A 22,584-nucleotide genomic window follows, 5' to 3' on the forward strand; every position below is an offset into this window, starting at 1 on the left:
GTGACTGAGTGAAGAACAAGCTGCGGCTTAAAATGATCTCGCGCCAGATGGCAGCATTTCTCTAGTAAAGGCCCATTTGTTGTCTTTTCAGACTTTACACCTCATCATTTAAAATATTTTGACGTCGTAGTGCCATCAAGATAAAACATATTGGGGAAATTGTTCTCTTAAATTATTTTATGTTAATAATGCTGGGTAATTCCTATAGCCTACAAAACGTATACCGTGGTGGTAAAGTGATGGCACTTATTACTGTATTATTTACCATATGTGATCCAAAACCAGTCATAAGGGTAATAATATAATCTTTTTTTTTTTTTTAAATTGAGATTTATTTTGAAAAATAAGCTTTCCATTGATGTACAGTATGGTTTGTTAGGATGGGCCAATATTTGGCTGAGATACAACTATTTGAAAACCTGGAATCTGAGGGTGCAAAAAAAAAAAAAAAAAAAATTCTAAATATTGAGAAAATCACCTTTAAAGCTGTCCAAATGAAGTTCTTAGCAATGCATATTTCTAATCAATAATTAAGTTTTGATATATTTACGGTAGGAAATTTACAAAATATCTTCATGGAACATGATCTTTGCTTAATATCCTAATGATTTTTGGCATAAAAGAAAAATTTTGACCCAAACAATATATTGTCGGCTATTGCTACAAATTTACCCGTGCTACATATGGCTGATTTTGTGGTCCAGGGTCACATATTATTTACATGCTATTCAAGCTTGTCAAAGAATACCTTGGTACTAGTATGTTTTGTTACTTTGTTAGATTTTCTATCTATCTATCCATCTATCTGGATTTGCTGTTATCACATTTTAAAAGTGTGGGAGGACAGTTCATAATCATAATCTTTATGTTTTGCAATTAGAAACAATACATAAGCAAATATATTGTCTTAAAATTCACATTCATATGCTCAATACATCCTCTTCAGTATGTTATAGATAATACCAAACAGTTCAGGTTAAAAAGTCAAAATGATTGAACCTGTGCACTAGATTCTAGAATAAGATCTATGCGAGCTATGATCATATCTATGCTGCTTTTATCCTGCGGTCTGGAGCATGAAACACATCTTGTAGTAGCTAAACCATTTTCATGTGTGGAAACTAATGAAGCTGACAGACTTACTGACCACGTTCACACCGCTGACTCTTTGCCTGTGTGATGTTTTGGGGAGATCATGTGCGCCCTTGATATATGACGGCCACTTCAAAGGCAGGGGCCCGGCGTGAGAACCAGCCGCTCTAAAGCAGATAACTGGCGGATTTATGGCCCCGCACTTTTCCCATGATTGCCGGTGGGTAGCAGGCGCTGTTTGCCTTAATCCCCATTCACTTGGAAATGCTGATACTTTTTCTCTTAAGGAATTTAATGGTGTGACAGCGATTTACTAATGTAAATCTGTCTAACAGACCCTGGCATAAAGGGAGTGGATTAGACCGGCATAAAGACCCATCTTGGGGAGGAGTGACTGGTGTTGTTGTGCTTTCATGTGGCGCACACTACTGCAGTCCGACCGGCGGTTTGTTCACGCCCGCCAGAATAGCTACATAAGTTTTGACTTGAGCTGTCCCTGAGGGACCAAGGGGGACCTTGAGGGACCTTGTCTTTGAATAACAGTAAACATCAACTGAGAACTGCTTAAATGTTATTTAGAAATGGTTGCAGCATCAACAAATTTAACATTGACAGATTTTATAAACAAAAGTGAACATATTTAAAATGGCTTTTTTAGCTCACTTTAAAGTTATGTTTGTAGCTACTTTTATGTTTAACAGTGATAATTGAAATCATTGCAGCGTCAAGTTTGGCATTGAACGTTTTTACAAACAAAAGTGAACATTTAAAGTTGCTGGTGATTATGTAACGATGTTGAATGTTGGTGTGTGTGTTTTATTCAATAAATGTGTTTGTAGCTTACTTTAAAGTTTGTCGACAGATTTATAACTGTTGAAGTGGCACTTATAATTGCAGTTGTTTGTTTCACTTCATTGGCTTCTTTTGCATTATTAGAAAAACACATTAAAAGAACGCATACAACCATACAATTTCAAGAACTCAAATTATGCTATGGGAAAACAATTACTTTCTCTCATAACATTCCACGATCTGTTGTGGTGAAAGCAAATGGAATGATGGTTTTATGGCATATGTGCCAGAATGAAAAAACACGCAGTTTCTTCAGGGACATCTGTTTTTTTTTTTTTCTTTTTTGCATAGAAAAAGGTTACATCTTACAGAGCGTGGTAGGGTTATTAAAAAGGTAACAAAGTTACAGTAGTAGAAAATCTCACATATGAGTATTAGTGAATGTTATTATTTTTTTTTTTTAATTCAGTAGACCTATTGTGTAAAGCGGAGAAGATCCTGTCTCCCCCCAAAAAACAGTAGTGATTGAAGTGCATCATACCAACTCATCTGTCTAATTTCAATATAAACTCTACTTACAATCTTACACATATACAGATTTACAAACTGGATTGGGTCCCACTTTATATTAGGTGGCCTTAACTACTATGTACTTACATAAAAAAAAATAAGTGCAATGTACTTATTGTGATCATATTGTACTGCAAAATACATTTGCTGCTATTGAGGTGAGATATGGGTAAGGTTAGGGACAGGTTTGGTGGTTTGGGTAGGTTTAAGGGTGGGTTAAGGTGTTAGGGATGGGTCAACAGTGTAATTCTAAATGTAATTACAGAAATTAATTACAGATGTAATTACATATAGGTATTTTTTAAAAATATAAGTACAATGTAAACACATGTATGTACACAATGAGTGCATTGTACCAAATGATTAATTTAAATGTAAGTACATAGTAAAGGCCACCTAATATAAAGTGGGACCCTGGATTGTTAAATCATAGATTACAAAACTGATTCACACCTCACTTTAGTGATTATCTGCAAAACCTTTGGTTTGTATTTGAACAAGCTGTTCTGTTTTACTCTAAAGCTACTGTATGTTTGTAAAAAATCACATATGCTTTCTCTATGTAGAAATATCAAAGCATACATCTCAAATGCAGCATTTTAGCAGTGTTTTAGCAGGCACTGTCACACAGTACAACCCTTTACATGAAGTTAAAACAGTAACTGATATTTTCTTCAAAAATGAGAATTGCTCTTCATTGTTATGGGTTTCCAAAAGTCAGTCTTTCTTTCCCTCCCAGAAAGTTGGCTTATGTTTGATGTTGCATATGTGCACAAGTGTAAAGAAAAACCCCCAAAGTGCTGACCAAAGCAGGCACAACAGCTGGTTTCTTTCCTTTATGTACAAAGTGTGGAAGACGTCCAGATGCAACAAGAGCAAATCCAACACTTAAAATGCTCCCACTTCAGTCCCCCATGGTCGGTATGGTTTACTGCTGCTTCCGCTGCTCTGTTGGGATGTGGTGGATGTGGAAACGGAAGGGCTCACGGAGGAAGAAGCCACCGAAGATGCCGTTACGCTGGGACTGAAAAGCGGGAATCCTCCAGGAAACGATAGAGGGAAGGTTTGTGCCGCTGCAGCAGCAGCCGCCGCGTGAACGGTCGCCGATATCGAAAGCAGCGAGGTGGACAGTGGCGGTATGCAAGGAGCAATGCTGCCTGTTGAGGGCGCTCTGAGTGCAGAGTCACTGTGGGTGAAGGAAGAGGTCAGCAGGGCTGCACCCCTCTGAGGAACCTCAGACAGCCTGCTAGAGGAACTCTCTGAGGATGGAAGTCCGCTTTGTTGCAGGAACGCCGCTGGGATGGGATGCAAAGCGGCGGCCCAGTGATGCGGGTGGAGGGCCTGCTGGTGATGGGCCATTGATGTGGTCATGGCGGCCGCTTCCCTCTGCGAGGCGCAGCTGCTGAGGTGAGAAACCAAGCGGACGCGGAGGGGGTCACTGGAGTCCAGACCTTCAACGGAGCTCAAATACCTCGCCACTTCAGTAAGACACTCCCGAAAGCCGATGCTCATGAAGTCCATGGCCAGAGAATGAGCATCAAAGTATCCTGTGAGAGAGAACAATTAAAATATGAATGCCACACTTCTCTCCCAAGCCCCCCCTACTACTACTATCTTTTACAGAGCTGCTTTTATAGCTTAATTTACTTATAACAGTGTTTAATTAAACTATGAATCAACAGTTGAGCTCAGTAATGACACTATTGTCTTCTATAGAGCTGATTATAGCTGAATTGAACTCATTTCATAATTGATCAATTTTACACTATTATTGAATTAAACTGAATCAACACTGAACTCGAGCTAAATAAAGACACTATTGTCTTGTGTAGAGCTGCTTTATAGCTGAATTGAACTCATTTCATAATTGATGAACTTTTCGCAGTTATTGAACTGAATTTAATTAACACTGAACTGATGAGCCGATTAATGACATTATTGTTTCTGTAGAGCTGCTTTTCAGCAGATGCTGAATTTATCATATATTTGATCAAGTTTGCATCACTGATTCTGTTATTTTCCTACTTATTACCGTGAAGCTGCTGTGAAACAATTCAAGCGCTAAATAAATAAAGGTGACTTGATTTGAAGCTTTAATCACGACGAGTCAAATGCAACCCCACTGTGTTCGAGAGGCTAAAGCTAAGCAGACCAGGATTGTGACCTGACCTGTTTGTATGTTTGTTTTGTCTCCCCAGTGCTTCAGTTTTAACACTCATTGGAAAGCCCTAACAAACCCCCAACAGTGCAGCCTGTGAATGTGGCCCCACTCCCCTCCCATGGATTTATGAAAGCAAACACAATCCCAGGGTCAAGTGCTTCTTTTGTCCTGCCGGCACTTTCCCACGAGTTCAATCCTACCATTAACATTGATTTCCACTTTAATCTGGTCAAAAGGGAACTCCGTACTCAAATTTCACTACAGCATTAGGTGGCGTGCAAAACGGGAGCCAATAACAAGCAGACTACCTTTTCCTCCCGTGGCCTGGAGCATCTTCAAATGATCCACTGTCATCTGCAATATTTCCGCCTTCTCTAACTTGGCAGATCCCTTGGGAGAAGCAATAGGGTTTTTAATATAATAGCTTTGACAACATCCTCTTCCACTTACGTTTAATTTATTATAATTATTATTATTAGAACTAATACTTTCATAATGCCCATATATAAAGCATGCAAGGACTGAAGCAGAAATATGAACTCACCTGTTTCTCAAATGCTGTTGGCACCAGACGACGCAACTCTGATAAACTATTATTTATTCGGTCCCTTCGTCTTTTCTCAATGATCTGCAATATATGGAATAATTAATAGAGTGTAATGTATTAGTAGTTTAAATAAATTAGTTGAAAGATTTTAACAAATATTTTAAAAAAGTATGGAATTACCCCTCTCCGTTTCTTTCTGGCCATGACTTGAGATGTTGTGGTAGGTGAGCCACATCTTACAAATGAACCGCTGCTTTGACTTTGGGAGGAAAAGGGGGATGAAAACTTATCAGTGCACTGTACAAAGTGTTTAGAACTTTTTTTATTCAGTCATATTAAATTACATTTTTGATTTTTGACTAACAAAACCAGTTAATTTTGATTTTACCACATGCAACATACTTTAGGTTACCTAAAATGCTTGATAGTGATAATTATTAACACTTCTTTAAAACTTTCAACGTTAAGCTGTTAACAAACACAATTCCTTAATACAATGCTTAAAAGATCAATAATAGCTGTAGCCTACACTCAAAACAGTTAGGAAATGTCTGTAACATTCCACAATAATGTTTAGTAACATGTAAGCATTAGTGTAAAAAATGGTAACTAATGGTAATAAATATTCTACTCGATCTAACCCATAAAAATGATTGTAGGTACAATCTAATGTAGTCAGTTTGATTTAGTCATATTAAATAATAATATTACTTGAATTAAATGCTACCAGATTAAGGTTTTTTAGGTCGCATGACAGTATATAAATTACTAACTTTATTTAGGTTAAATACATTAGTTTATGTACAGTCATAATATATGAAAAATATTAAGTTTAAATTTCTGATACACGATTCAGTGATATTTCAGACTATCGACCTGTTGAGCATCACACAGCCTAGTGTTTGTATTTAAGTATTTAATCATTTCTAAGATTAACCATCAAAAAATGTAAACTACATTATAAATTATATATTATATGTCTGCAAAACATTTTTAGTTATAATAAATGGAATAACCATGTGCATTTTATATATTTATAATATATAGCCTAATGTCCAAAAGAGAGCATTCATCTTAAGATAACATCTAAAAGTGAATCCTCAGTAACAGAACAACAAGCAAGCTGTGGTTCCCATGCACGCTTACCCAGAGTAGTTATTCTCGCTGCCCACATCAATAGTTTCGTCCATGTCGCTGTCGGACGTGCTGTCCTCACAAGGCCGCTTCATGATGCAGTGCGCACAGGTACAGTCACCAAACCCTCTGAGCGTCTTTCCCACGAACCGCTGGAGCCTCAGTCTCACATTCACGCCCACGTCCTGCTTTGGGAACACCCACCGAAAAAAGAAAACACGCCCCGAGCCACCGAATGGAGGTCTCAAACTTCATTCCCCTGATAATTGACTCTGCCCAGCTTCAGCACTCGCGTTCTGCACCCGAGGGCCCCAGAAGCGTGAGAAACACTTTGCACAAGAAAGGCGACGGTGTTTCAGAGCCTGACAGAGCTTGGACAGTGTGCAGATAGGCAGGAAATCTAGGTAAAGGGGTTCTGGCAAGGCTAAGATGAGGATGCAGAGTGGCTTGCCAAAATGTAGTCAGGGTTATTCAGTGTTCGAATTATTTGATTTTAAGGAAGACATTTCTGTCAGCAGTTTTTTGAAATTCATCTTCGGTTTAGCGCTTATTGGCTAACCCTTCAAATAGCTAACTAACGATTTCTGTTATATTTTGTTTTGTTTACAATTATATTAACGCGAAAAGCAAGGAAATATTGTTTTATTCGATGTACCGTCGCTCAGTTGGTTTTACCTCACGAAGTTACGCTCATTGCTGAACGATTTTTACTTTTAGGTTCCCGAAACGTTGTTTAAAAACGTTTTTAAAGCGTATGTGTACTTATATGTTTTTTAAAAAAAGAAAAACTTATTTTAACTTCGTGTCTATGAAAATGCTTGTTAACAACAACAAAAAACTATGGTAAATCATTAAGGGTAACCTTACCATATGCAGTTAAGCAAAAAAGAATTCCCCTAAAACGAACCTATAGTTAATAAGACAGCACTTTAATGGTAAAATGTAGGTTTTCATTACTTTATTATTTATGGGAAAATGAGCGCATCATATGATTTAGTGGACATACTGAAAGTCATTTAAAATGTTTCAGTAAACACTGATTATATCAAGATTATAAAAGTATTCAAAGTTGTTAGGGGATATCTGCACACACAGACAGACACACTTTCACACATGGCCTTCTCATCTATTTGGAGGCACCAGCTGTAGTGAATTTCCTGGGTTAAACAGTGAAGACGGCACATTGTTTAGGCTCACAAAACCCCCCCTTGTCATGTGCCTTCCCCTGGTGGAGCGTAGCACAGTCTCCCAGGCAGGCCGCCAGTGTGATGACTCGTTCCCACAGCTCTGAGCCCTGCGCTGAAACCCAATCACCATGTGAGAGACGGCCAGGAACACAGGGAGGGCCGGCAGGGCCGCTGCCACTGGGAGGTTACCGCGAGCCAAGCGTCACCCCCACCACTGCTGCCGCAGCAGCTCGTAACCCTATTCTTCACATTGTTTGATTGTTGTATGTACAATTTAACTAACATGATATAAAACCTTATAAATATCAAGCTGGCATTGTGGATAAGGGCAGCTTATGACCTTTCACATATACCATGTCTGCAATATTATAGCACAAATTCATTAATTCATTTACTCAAAGAATTATCATATATACTCAATTAGTATAGTATTATTATATAAGCATTATACTTAATTATGTGTATAAATATCTTTGGATTTCACAAAATTGGGATTTTATATATATATATATATATATATATATATATATATATATATATATATATATATATATATATATATATATATCATTTTTGAGATGCACCTGTGTAAAAAATTAGAATATCGTCAAAAGTTCATTTTTGTAACTTATTTCAAAAAGTTAAACTTTCATATATTCTAGATTCATTACATGTAAAGTTTTTTTCATTTCAAAAGTTTTTTTTTTGTTTTAATTTTGATGATTAGAGCTTACAGCTCATGAAAGTCAAAAATCCAGTATCTCAAAATATCTTCCATCTTTATTTGACCCTCTAACTCTAGCACTCTCTATTCTAATGCTATTCTTAAAAAAGACTTGCACTGTATTCATTTACTAACTGTTTATAGTAAAAAACAAAAAACTAACACTAGCTTCTCTATTCTTTTTTGTATTCTATCTGTTTCTTTTCTTTTATTTATTATACAATTAACAAAAGCAAAAAGGCCTCTAACACTAGCGTGCTCTATTCTATCTGTTTTCTTTTTATTATATAATTTAAAAAAAAAAACCTTGCTACATGTAGACTACTATGTTAAGCTAACTGAAACTTATAGCACTTGCATATCATTGCTCTTTTGTTGATTTTGATTGCTTCCATTGTCCTCATTTGTAAGTCGCTTTGGATCAAAGCGTCTGCTAAATGACTAAATGTAAATGTATATATTAGTGCTGTCAAAATTAGCGCGTTAACGCAGGCGATTAATATTTTCAGCAGGGGCGGGGCTACGGTTGACCACCCCACCCACAACTGCTGCTTCTGTCTCTTTTTTCGTGACAAGAACCATCGTTTATTTAAACGCAGAACGTTTTTATGACCACACCAAACAGGAGACTTCATCTTCATCCAGCTTCATCTCAGGCGGAAATGGTAGCGCGTGCTCTTCAGCTGCACACACAAATGCGCTGTAGCCTGTATCATTTCCTATCAAATTGCGAGCATGTAATGTCGTAGTTATGTCGCCAGTTAAGTCACGAAATTACCAAAAAGGCGATTAAAGCTGCCTAAGAACTGTGCATGTAAATATTTGTTATATGAGTCATATTTAAGAATATGTCTCTGAAATGCAGTGGGTTTCCAAACTGTCCTGGAACAGCACAGCACTGTCTCCCTCATCTAACCTGTTTTTTTACAGTCATCTAACACACCCGATTCAACTCATTTGAGAAGTTAAGAACTGAAGTGGGTCAGAATAGAGTGGGGGAACTATGATGTCACTTTGTAGGCAAAAACCCGGAAGCGAGTTAGCATTTTAGCACTTCCGGTTCCATCGTCCCAGAGTCCATGGGTTTTTTGAATGGGATTTTGGTTAAATCCCTTAAATAAGGTCCGTCGTTCACACAAGCTCAAGATACTTTCACGTTTTATTCTACGACATAAAACACACCAGTTACACCCCACTCGTGATTTTTTTAAACTGTTATGTTTCTTAAAAAAGACGGTTGCTAACAAGCTGCTAAATGGGACTACAGACGCTGTCGGAGACATTAAACGTCATCATGCTGAACAGTTTATCAATTTAGTATTTTGCAGTTGTAGTATAATTTGTAATACAATTATAATTTTAGAATAACCAATGAATAGTTTCCCGCATTTTATATTGTTGTTCGACAATGTTTTTTTTGCTTTGCCCCGAAATGCGACACATGTCTTCGGCTGGAAGAAGCTCGTTTTATCGCTTTCCTACTGATACAGACTCTGGGTTCGTACTAGAAGGTAAACTCATATTACGATTATTACATGTAAACGCCACATTTACTGGCTTTACGTGGTGAAAGTTAAACTTTAATGATGCATAGTGCTTAAAGCCACGTTAAAATTAAATGTTTAAGGCAACATGAAGCTGTTAGAAAGCATATAGATATTGGATTTCCTAGAAGCAAGGAAAAAATAACATTTTGTGTATCCACCCTAACAAAATGATAGCTGAAATGTGGTACTTTGTTCACTAAAATAAGTTTAATCTTACCAAATCCAAAAACTCACTCACTCTGCTGCTATTTAAAAGATGAAATACGCGGGGATACCTTTTAAATTAAAATATTCATATTAATCAATGATTTATTCACTTTTAATGCACCTTATTTCGAAATGTACAGAAATACGTGCTTTAAATGTCCTTTAGTTAAGATTATTTCATTTATTCACTATACTATTTATTACTAATGTCTCATTTCAGTTTTAGTTTGGCTCTAGTTTTGTATTTATTCCAGTTTATATGAAACGGTTTATGTAGCGTGGATTAACATTCATATACAGAGTAAATCCTTCACTGAACATGTTAAAAATAAGTTGCCGGGAGCGCGGTGGTGGTGACGCTGAAGGCGAGCGACCGTGGTACTGTAGTTCGTTTATAGCCTAAGTTTAGCTTTTCAGTTCTGGCGCTTTTATTTAGGCTTCAGAATTCGTCAAAGTTATATTATTTTGTGAAGATTATCTTGATGTACAAAACGTGTAAGTTTCATGAACTATGATTGAACACAGAGCTTATTTTTTGGGATTATCCAAAAGCCTATGGAAAAATCCCATTGGCTTTTTGTTGACGAACCAGTTTCATGCTAACAGCCGATCCGCCTACAAAGTGACGTCATAGTTCCCCCACTCTATAGGTAAAGAGATGCGTGTCAGATCTGCGTCACGTTCAGCATCGGTAGCTCTTAAAGGGACAGCAGACAAAAAAACCTAATAACCAGCTGCTGTGATGTCTGGTAATCAAAGATCAAAAGAAAAAAAGAGGAAATCAATAACTTTTGTAGCTTTACAGATTCATCTATATTTAATTTAGAATTTAGTGTTTGATAAATTTATTCAATTTCTGTATATTTCCTATTTGCTGAAGGGCACAGGTAAATATGAATTTATTATAATGGGTTTATGTGAAGATTGTTTTAAGTTCACTTAAATTAGAAGTTATTTTAAGTAGTATAATACATTTTAAAATTGATAGTTTTGTAATGTTGAATGTCTAATCAGTGTTTAAATATTAGGGGAAAAATTATTTCAGAGACATCAGAGTGATACTGGCCTTCAGTCATAAAAAAATTATACCATTATATAAATATTAAAATATACTGTCTTTATGTTGTTTCTACATTAATTTGAAGATTGAATGTGAAATTATTGCTATGTAAAACTATTTAAATTTTTTTTAATGTTAGGTAGGATTAATCGTGATTAATTTCATAAAAATGTGCGATTAATTAGTTGGGTTTTTTTAAATCGATTGACAGCACTAATATATATATATAATTCATTCTTTTACTCAAAAAAGCAAAGAATTTTAATGCTGCATTTCACAGTAAAATATCAAGCCAAGTGGCGTTTAAAGAAATTTAGTAGAATTATTTGAGGTTTTAAATGATAAAAAAAGATACAGTTACAGTTCAGAGCAAAGGCAAAAGATATTTGGACATTTTCTGTTTTCAAACCTGATCAAGTACTTAGTTGTGATTAACTACACCTGTGGTTATTGTATGAACTTGAGAGGAACTGACTGACTACATCCCTTAAAATGAACTTGAGATCAGTTGGTTGAAAGCAAATGTACTGCTTTGATATTTTGCGATCTAATACAAAATAATAATAATAATTTGTGTGATTTAACTGTCCAATGATCACCTAATATAGTGACTAATATAAAAACACAAACCTCAGTACTGCTGACGGGTTTCTGCATCATCCCTTGCCTTTAACACCCTGCACCAGATCCAGTCCTCACCACAGATAGCTCCAATCAAGCTGTCAACAGCCTCTCATAGCCCAGGGCAGGCTGCAGCTCTCCCAGGTGTGACCTAAAGTATAAAAGGGCTAATTAAAGCAGTCTGTCCGGCTTCACAGACCCGGACTTTCCCTCGTTTTCCCCTGTTGATGGATATGCCCACTCAAGAATTTTCAAAGTTCTTTTTAGGATAAATAAAGACAGTATAGTGAAAATATTGACAGTAGAGCAGACAAACACGAAGCCCTAATGGTTTTTTTTTTAATCTATTTGTTGCATATGAAAAATAAAATGAAAATTCAAAATAAACGCTGGTTATTCGAAATTTACAAAAATGTTTGTTCCTCTGTAGACCCTGGATATGTTACAGAGTCACCCTTAAAAAAATACAAAAAAAGTAAAAATGACAAAATAAAATACAATTAAAATCAAACAAACACAGAAAAATGCATTCTATATTAGATATTAATACACTACAATGGAATAATTAAGATTTGTTAATTGTTTTTGAAAGACGTCTTTTTTGCTCACTGAGGCTGCATTTATTTGATCAAAATATTGTGAAATATTACAATCCATAATAACTTTAAGCAAATGATTTCTGAAGGATCATGTAACACTGAAGACTGGAGAAATGGCTCCTGAATATTCAGCTTTGCCATCACAGGAATAAATTTCATTTTAAAATATATTAAAATAAAAAAGTTGTTTTAAATTAAAATATTTCACAACTGTATTTTTGATCTAATAAATGCATCCTTCTTGAGCATAACAGATTTCTTTCAAAATATGAAATATTATTATTATATATTAAAATTAAATATTAAAAAATCTGAGTTATTCCAAAATATTGACCAGTAATGTGTATTATTGTGAAAAGCAGCTTTCAATCCTATTCTGTTTGTTTTTGCGTTTCATCCTTGGCTGATAGAAAACAAGTGCCAGTGATATCAGTCTGGGGCAGAACTACAAAACAAAAACCGGAATATGGCCTCCGCCAAGTCTGCCGTCGGGCAGCGTGGAGCTACAAGCTTGTCAGTGTCACCTCTGAGACTTCTCATAGCATGCGGCCAAAGTGGGTCCAACCCTGGGACACAACTTAGTGCAAGCGTTTGTGGATGTTTGTGTGTGTTTCTTCTATTCCCAGACAGGAGGAAGGATTCCTTTCATCCCAAACATGCTTGCTTGGAGAAGGCGGGCGGCCCTGCCCCTGGGCCCGGCGAGAGGGGCCCAGCCCTGATGTGCCATGCTATCAGTGGTTCCCAAGGCTGGCCAGCCTGGGAAAAGCTGGGTGGACCCGTTCCAAAATCAGCATTACATGCATTATTGTTCTTACCCTCCCCGAGTCCCAAGCACACAATGAAAACAACAGCAACAGCCACAATCTCAAGCCCTTCTCTGAACACAAGGCTGCCCTTAGTCACTCGCAAACTGCCTTTTTAAAACCAAGTTAACTGCTTCATGGCAACAGACACTGTTGCCTGGGCACCAGCTTCCTCAGCCCGTACGCTTCCTTGAGAGTACACTGACCTGTTTTAGATTTAGGGCAAACAAACATTAGTCCTGTTAAATTCAAGTGTAGTGCAAGTGAAATGGTTAGGAAAACACAGGTATTTATTGCTCTTTGGAAAAGTCACCCGAGAACCAGGATTCACTGTTAAGCTATAGTGTTAAACCAGTTTGAAGTTGTTTTCTGGTCTTCAAATCTGGTCTGAACATCTGACATGCAACTAAAACATGCAAAATAGACCAGCCTGACCACCTCATGCTGGTTTAAACTAGTTTTTAAGCAGTTCTAACGCAACATCTGCAACAAAAGACGTATAAGAATCTAGGAAGTTACTGAGATCATAATCTAGCACCATCATCATTTTCATGTTATTTTAGTTCCTCAAGGGATGTTCTTGTGATTAGTGAATGAAGTCGGAATGAATGAAAAGTGTTTGCTAATCCAAAATAAACTAGTTATCTACTGATAACTTTCAGTTTCTTGCTGATCAAACACCAAACAAGATTTTAAGATTATATCTAACCTGATAAATTTCCTTTGATGACTTTCTGGATTCGAGCACGAGGAGGTTTCATTTCAGCGCCAACCTGAAACAATTAACTCCTGAGTAAATAATCTACTTCTTTCTCATTGTTATCCAATCTGTCCGAGACAAACGGGCATCTGTTTATTTTTCCTGTCAGTGGAAGAGCGAACAGCCACAAACCGACGATATCCTAGGATTGTGGACTTTTGACTCCAAAGTCATATTATAGGCGTTTTATTAGTGTTTAAGGTCACAGAGAGACAAGCAAGTGCATCCTATATCAGGAAGCCTTGTGCGTCTCTGGAGTGAAATATTTGGCTTTTAGTCGGAGCGCCGGCCGTGAGTCGGAAATCCTGGGAAGTGAGTTCATGGCAGACAGGCTCCAGGCGTCGTATGGGCCAACGTTGAAGAGAATGGGTCAGAATAATAGGGCCCTTCCTGCCATTCTCAGATTCGGGGCAGTATTTCTGTCACGGCTTTCCATCGAACTGTGTCCGGCATTTGGCTTCGACACCCATCAACCCGCATGCTACGCTCACAAATACACTAATCTGCACTGCAAGTGGCGTTTGGCACAACACAAAGCGCCTGTCAGAATTGTCAGCTTCAGAACAATATCAATGTGGTCATTTTGCATGGTTATCAAGGGAGCGTATACTCATGTAAACATGTTTATCAATCTTTAAAAGACGTTTTAAACTCTGCTGTAGTGTATGGTGAGGGTTTGGAAATGCAAAAATGGCATATATGGGGCGAGAACACACACAGACAGGTGCCCCTACTCTACTTCCTGAGCTTCCTGTCAGGATACATGAGTTTGAGGAAGCCAAGGGTTTCCTTTTTTTGCATTCAGCTCTCATTGTTTAAACATCATTAGCCAATTGTTAAGCATACCTTTTATTCACTGTGGCACCTACATTATTTACACAATAGCTTTGTTTCCACTGTCGGAACACATTGATTTTGATGCATTGTCAGCTCTTCAGACAAAGTTCTAAAGCTAAATACTAAAACAAATGAACATTTTGCATGTTTTTAGTTTCTGTACCTTCAAAGCATTTGGTCCAAATGCTTAAACATGCCACAGAAGTAATTGTAGATCCTTGTAAAAGTCAGTGCTGAGACAGTTTTGTTTGAATCCAATCTACAGAAATACAACAATTTTCAGTATAGTTCAGTTCAGCAAACTCATTCATTATGGATAAATAAATGTTTCTTTGTAAATATGTACTTTTGACAAAAGCTTCATTCAAAATTGGCTCCCTTTGAAAGTCATGATTTGGGATTTGAATTGAATTGTTCACACCCCACAGGAAACTGAATTGGAAATAAAAGTGAAGCGATAGGAAGTGTAAGTCTATCTATCATTTATCCACCCATCCATTCATTGATGGATGGATGGATCTATCTATCTATCTATGAATTTCAGTTCATTTTAATTCTACTTGCATTCAAATTCGAACTGCAATTCCTGATCTTCTTTGCTACCTCAATTCAAATTCAATTCCAAATTTCTGCATTTGAATTTAAATGGCATTCTAATTTAAAATCTGAACATTACACAACCTAGATTAAATATTCATACTTACTAAAACACATGACCCTTTCTCTCATTGCAGTGATTAGCTAAAAAAACATATTCCTGTTATTAAAGTAATTTAAGAGAAGACACTTAACAAATGCATTGATGTTGCTGTTTGACACTCAAATTCTTAACTCTTTAATCCAATTGCATAAACTGGCTCTGCTCCCATATTCTGGCTTCTGGCTCACTCTGCTTGCAGGGAAGCAGCTGCATCCAGACTGAGCAGACTCCAAAGGCAAATGTGTTAAAGTAATTAACAGACAAGAAAGAGGAAGTCATCAGATACACATTAAGTGACCTGACCACTGTGAAATCACTACTCTAGACAGCAGAATATAACCACAGTCCGAGAAAGAGATACACTTTCACACGTGGCACCAGTCAGTGAAGGCCAACAAGATAATCTTCTCTTCAACACCAAACACAAACAGAAGAAAGGAAGGCGTCCTCTTGGGACACCTGTGCTAATCATTACTGGCTTGTCAGATATGTATATGTATATACAGTATACACATATGTATGTGTGTGTGTATATATATATATATATATATATATATTAAAAAAAATCAGAATTGATATATAATAATCCTCTTGAACTGCATGTTACCACTGTTAACATTTATCTGTGTAGGGAAATTTAGTTTTTCAAAACACGAGCTTGTGTACAGAGTTTATATTGTGCTGTGGAAAACACCTAAAAATGAATAACACTGTGAACTCAAGTCTGGCCTCCAGGCAATAGCTACAGCCATTAACCAACCTTCCCCTGAGTTTTAAGATGGGGCTTTCTCCTTAAGCTTGGCTTGGGTATCACCGGCCCTGAGGAAGCACAAGGTTAGAGAGAGATTCAGGAAAGTGTTTTCTGCTAATCTCTACCAGGGTAAGACCCCACAGAGCCACAACATTGATATGGTGTGTCACTGCCTGGTGATAAACAATGCTGCATATTGTTGTTTTGGGCTGCACCCTCTGGTTCTTTATCAGCAAGCATCCTTCCACTCCCCATGATTGTGAAATGGGTGTGCTACAGAACGATGGACTTATGTAAGTGGCAAAGTTAATCATGTTTAAGAGAAATTTAATGCACTTTGAGCATGTCTCAGTTTTTTAGCAACAGGAAAATCAAGGAATCATTGTCTCAGGTAACCAGACTTTTGAGTATCTGAATAAAGTCTATACTCTACAATGTAATCACCCATTTAGATAGCTTGATAGACATAAAAGTTACCAGTCACAGTTTTTGTTTTGTTTTGATGTGATGTTTAGGGTTGGTTTATCTGAAAAAGTTGATAGACCGGAGCAGAAAATACTCTGTACAGAAAACATAGATGAAAAGCAGCATAAACGTGTGACTCTGTGATCTGAATAAATATCCATCCAAAAGTACTTCAGAGACATAGTTAAACTAAGCAGAATATACAATTGTGTTTGTGAATATCTTTAAAAGGCTGAGGTTGAGACTTCGTATTAATTATACAGTGGTATTCAAAAAATGTGTCTTATGCTCACTAAAGCTGCATTTATTTGATCAAAAATACAACAAAAAAAAGTACTATGAAACATTAGTTTAAAATAACTGGTTTCTATTTTAATACATTTTAAAAAGTTATTCATTTCTGTAATTGCCATCACTCCAGTCTTCAGTGTCACATGATCCTTCAGAAATCATTCTAATATACCGATTTGCTGCTCAAGAAACATGTTGAAAACGGTTTTAATGTTTTCTTCATATTTTTGTGGAAACAGTGATAATTTTTTTCATGATTCTGGTTTTTATGTGAAATGGAAATCGTTACTGTTATTTTTAATAAATTTAATGCATCCTTGCTGAATGAATGCATCCTTGCTGAATGAATGCATCCTTGCTGAATGAAATTATTCTTATACCTTTAAACCAAAATCTTACTGACACCAAACTTTCAAAAAGATTTATATATGATGTTTGGACAATCATGTAGCAACAATTCAAATGCAATAAAAAATTAGCAACAAAGAGTTCTTTGGTATCAGGGGCGAATCTAGAGTTACTTTAGGGGGAATGAATCTCTTATCTGAATATGAGCTGCTATGGCTAAAAGAAAGATTTCTATAAGGGCAAGAACAAACAGCTAATTTGTGCTTGATTTAATAAAAAAAAAATTAAAACAAGCAAACATTGCATGTCAAAATATGAATAGTTTTTATGATTAGCAAGGCAGGATTCTGAATGAAATAAACCTCAGATATCTTTCAAACAGCCAACATGAAGATAGATCATATAGTCACAGATTTTTAATGTGGCTGGTTTTTTGGAGTTTAAGATGAAGACTGAAGCCTCGTCTATGGTGGGAAAGAGTTTCAAGCACAAGATTCAAGAATTTCAGACTCATTTTGAACAAGCCTAAATATGTGTGTGGTTTATTTTAGGTCCGATTGGCCGGCCCTCCGTCGTTGTTTGGAAGTCCAGACACTTTGACTTATCAGTGCGAGCAGTTGAAAAGCGCTAGCGCACATGCTTGACCCCAGGCCCTCTGGTCTTACTGCTATCACCCGAGACAGCACTGTTGAATCTGGAGGAGAATGTGACAACAGCAGGCTCAGCCCATCTTATCAGGCTGAGTGAGGGCCACCAGCTGACCATACGCAGACCCCAGATCAGCAACACGTCTGCTAATTCTTCATACACCCTGCAGGGGAAAACCTGGACTGAAGGTCCGAGCCTGGAAAATACCTGTCATCAGAAGAGCCGCGATCAGCTGCAGGAATCTTGCTACATTCACACCAGGAGAAATGCAGAGGGAGAGGTGTCCACGACAGATCCCAGATACTCTGCTGCTGTCTTTCCCACTGGCTGAAAACACACAAGGACTTGTCATTGTCTGCTAAAGCTGAAAAAAGCTCTTGGGTAGAACAGACAGTCTAAGAAAGTTCAATAAAATTGGTTATTTGTTCAGAAATATAACTTGAATTATAAAGTAAGGACAAGTTTACCTGAAAATAAACATTTCTATCATTATTTACCCACCCTAAACTTTTTTTTTTTTTAACTTCTATAGAACACAAAAAAGATTTGGCCATAAGTCGTGAGCCATATGACTGCTTTGAGGAACATCAAATATTTCTGTATTTCAATTATTTACAATATCCGTTTATGTGCAAAATGTTTGTACTGGCACATACTAAAATGCAATGCTGTTACAAGAAAGCATTTTATTTAAGGGCTTAAGCTGGTTCTGGTGTAAATATTGAGTGGGTTTTTTGTTTGCTACCATGTGCACTATATTTTGTAAATACATAGTCTGAAAATTGAAAAAAGGCTATATATATAAAATGATGGCTGACAAAGTGGTCAGCCATACATAATCCAAAAAAAAAAAGTTTTCAACACTGGTAATACCAAATTAGCATTGATTTCTGAGGGATCATATGACACTGAAGACTGGAGTAATGGAAAATCCAGCTTTGCCATCACAGGAATAAACATTCTGAAATATATAAAAAAAATACATATTTTAAAATGAAATAATATTTAACAATATTAGTTTTTACTGTATTTTTGATCAAATAAATGATGCCACGGTGAGCATAAATGATTTCAAAATACAACTGACCCTAAACTAGAATGCATGAATTTAGAGAGCTAAACTATCCTTAAATCAAGAGACTTGACATTTCACTTCAGTAGTCTGCCACACACCATTGGGTTGTGATGTAAATACTGTGTGGGTTGTGAGGGTTGATTGTTTGCTTATATGTGCACTGTATACTGTTTAGTGAATACACACTTCTGTATGAGTTTGTTATTGCTAATCTATTTTTTACATGCACTTTAGTTGCTGGTGAACAAAGTGAATGTTTGTGTAAATGCAGTACATGCTGCAGATGAGGTCAAGTGTTACAAATATATAACTCATAAAAAGGAAGATGGAGAGCTTATTATTAGGGACTAAATTGAGAATATTATAACTGTTAAGTTTAAACTATAAATCACAGATCATTGCTGGACTAGGCAACATGATCATTTCAGCATCCTATTGCACCACACTATTGCCAAATACATCTCTAGGTCCTAATATCACATTTGTCACCCTGGACCACAAAACCAGCCATATTTGTAGCAATAGCCAAAAATAGTACATTATATGGGTCAAAATGATCGATTTTTCTTTTATGCCAAAAATCATTAGGATATTAAGTAAAGATCATGTTCCATGAAGATATCTTGTAAATTTCCTACAGTAAATATATCAAAATGTAATTTTTGATTAGTAATATGCATTGCTAAGAACTTCATTTGGTCAACTTTGTAGGCGATTTTTTCAGTAGTTTGATTTTTTTTTTGCAGATTTTAAAATAGTTGTATCTCGGCCAAATATTGTTCTAACAAACCATACATCAATGGAAAGCTTATTTATCTAGCTTTCAGATGATGTATAAATCTCAGTTTTAAAAAATTGACCCTTATGACCGGTCCAGGGTCACATTTGTAAAACAGGTCCAGAAAACTAAACTACATAGAATGAAAATGTAAAGGATACACTCATGAATGTTAATGTGAATAAAGACGCTTCAGTCTCATTCATCAAGCCAAAGCTGTCTTGGATGGAAGTGTGGTGTGTTACTGTACAGAACAGCTGTGGCTTTCATTGTTCCACACTCTTTTTCTTCCTGTAATATAGCGGTCAGGCTACATTACAGGTCAAGCTACTCTGGCCACTCTGGATTTACTGCAGCAGAGGTTGATGTTCGGTCAGAGATCAGAGAGCTGGCTTTCAGAGAGGGTCAGTAAGAGTAACTAGTCTGCGCTGACAGGCACCTGGCAAAGACCATGCTGAGGAATAATCAATGGCTAGTAAAAATTGAACATATCAGCTTAATTTACATTCTACACTGCAGTATATATACGGTATATATTACTGTTCAAAAGTTTTGAGTAAGAAAATAATAGTTTTATACAACAGGAATGTTTTAAAATTAATGTCTTTCAAATAACTTTCTACACAAAAATAAGCAGCAGAACTGTATTTAGCATTGATAGTAAGAGAGGATGTTTCTTGAGCATCAAATTAGCATATTAGAATGATTTCTGAAGGATCATATGACACTGAAAACTGGAGTAATGATAATTTTTTAAGTGACAAAAATCTCTGAATAGACGTTTTCCATAAAAAGCACCATTCAAGTAGTCAATCATGCAATTAAGTCTCCTGAATCCATCCACTATCTGACCATAATTTCAGTAATTATTCGTTGACTTTCTTTATCTAATGCACAGTAAAATCACAATTTTCATGTCTGTGTGAACTACTGCTTGAAATGTTTGAAGGAAGTTTAGGGAATCCCTGCAACCCTTAACACTTCTTTGTGAATCTGATAAGATAAATGACCGAGACAAGAAGGGGAAGCAAACCCTTGACGCTCTCACTGTCTGAGCTGCTTATATAGTAAGGATCTCTCCTTCCTTCAGCCTGAGTGTTTACTTTGGAATATAGTAGATGCTTCCAGACCTCTGAGAACTCACATCCTGACGGACAAGCTGATACGTCCTGTTACACTCAAACATTCATTCAGTTCTCTCTAAAACTCCTAAAAACCCTCAGAAGCTAAACTAGCTGGATATCAAGGTTGTAAAACACGTAACAGACGGTTCTGCTAATCTTTAAGGAAATTACCGTGATAATTAAAGCTTGTGGTGTTTTGCATGACAGGTGCTGGTCAGGTCTTTCATGTGTGAATTATAGACTATAAAACAAGACATGAGAGAGTTGGTGTGATGTCACACCACTGGTACAAGGAACATCTGATTTACCGCAATTAGAATTTATGATAAATTTGCAATATAAAAAGCGAATGCTACATTACAGAACACTAGAAATGCATTTCCCCTATAATACGGAATAAACAAATATTTTAAATATATTATACATAATATTTCATGATTAAAACGATGCTGAAACTTTAAGCCAAGCAAATATCCATTACATACCAAAGTTGTCCATAATAAATGTCTTCCTGTTCCATTAGTCGATCTCACTGGTGCCCAAGAAATACATTATCCTGATTGTTTTGCCATCTCGTCTGCCAAGTTAGAAGATAAACTGCATGAGAATGTGAAATTGACACATACTGCAGTGAATGAAATAATAACAGCAACTATCTGCAAAAAGCAAAGAAACATCTAAAATACTGTATTCCTGTCCACTGTGTTTTTATTATGACCATGGGGCTTTACTAATTAAATGTGCATTCAGTAAATGTTTGAACATTTATATATTTTTGACATTTATATATAAACATATCTGCTTTTCTCATAGTAAACATCAATAAAATGGATGTTCTTGGATTCAATCTTAAATTTTTGTGTGTTGATGTTGGTCGGTTGTTTTATGCTGCATAAGCGTTTAGCATGAAAACATCTAATGTACTGTGCTTACACAGGAATCACAACCGCTAAAAACAATGTATCACACTACTAATTATTAATTTACAGACAGAAAACATTTTTATGTTTTAATTAATCATTTTAATAATTTCTCAAAAGGACTATTAATTTATGTTTAGGCTTTTACTAAAATTACTTTTACCGCACCTTTAATGGAACATCGAAATACTGTTTGCAACACACCGCTGAGGAACTGGCATGAAAAGTCCCTAGGAGAGCGTACAGTGCTCTCTGACCCTGTGTGGTGGTCTTGGAGACAGAGGGGGTCAAAAGAAAAGTCTAGATGTGGCTCTGAAGTTGAAAGTCTATGGGGTGCCAGTCCAGCCCTGTTTGATGTAGCTCACCATGGCTGCTGCTGCTGCACGCCTGTGAAGATGTTTTTGTGTGATGGCAGCTGGAGTCTCAATCGGCCTCTCTCTCCCAGAGAAATCTGCACGACCCAGCCTGACTGAGGAAACGGCGTTATGAGGGTCTTGACCCAGAGCTGGAGAACTCTGTGGGTTTGAGATGGTGACAGATAATGAGCACAGATCTTCTAAGGACAATCTTCACTAAACAGCTTTTTTCCTTATACAGCCTATACAGATACTTTTTTTTTTTTTTTTCACTTTCATCCAAAATAACTTACATTTACTTGCATTCACAATATGCTTATATAAATATTCAGTTCATACATTTTTTGGGAAGCAAAGCCATAATCTCAGCATTATTAGTATGGCGATAGATAGATAGATAGATAGATAGATAGATAGATAGATAGATAGATAGATAGATAGATAGATAGATGGGGACTTGTTAACTCTCAGTTTTACTGTTGGAAAA

General features: G+C 36.6%; 1 protein-coding gene across 2 annotated transcripts; it reads right to left on the bottom strand.

The window, feature by feature from the left end:
- Positions 1-912: 912 nt before the first annotated feature.
- hey2 (hes-related family bHLH transcription factor with YRPW motif 2) lies at positions 913-18,172 on the bottom strand. Of its 2 annotated transcripts, XM_058755127.1 has the most exons (8): positions 18,052-18,164; positions 14,805-14,900; positions 11,652-11,793; positions 6,309-6,481; positions 5,343-5,421; positions 5,160-5,243; positions 4,924-5,005; positions 913-4,001 (listed from the first exon to the last, which is right to left on the bottom strand). In XM_058755127.1, the coding sequence occupies exons 3-8, from the start codon at positions 11,679-11,681 to the stop codon at positions 3,343-3,345; spliced, it is 1,107 nt and encodes a 368-aa protein (XP_058611110.1). In that variant the 5' UTR covers positions 11,682-11,793; positions 14,805-14,900; positions 18,052-18,164; the 3' UTR covers positions 913-3,342. The 2 variants fall into 2 exon arrangements, with proteins under 2 accessions (XP_058611110.1, XP_058611111.1); XM_058755128.1 differs by lacking the exon at positions 14,805-14,900 and having other exon boundaries at positions 18,052-18,172.
- Between the last annotated feature and the right edge of the window lie 4,412 nt (positions 18,173-22,584).

This window comes from Onychostoma macrolepis, chromosome 20 (assembly GCF_012432095.1).
Source record: "Onychostoma macrolepis isolate SWU-2019 chromosome 20, ASM1243209v1, whole genome shotgun sequence".
NCBI lineage: Eukaryota > Metazoa > Chordata > Actinopteri > Cypriniformes > Cyprinidae > Onychostoma > Onychostoma macrolepis.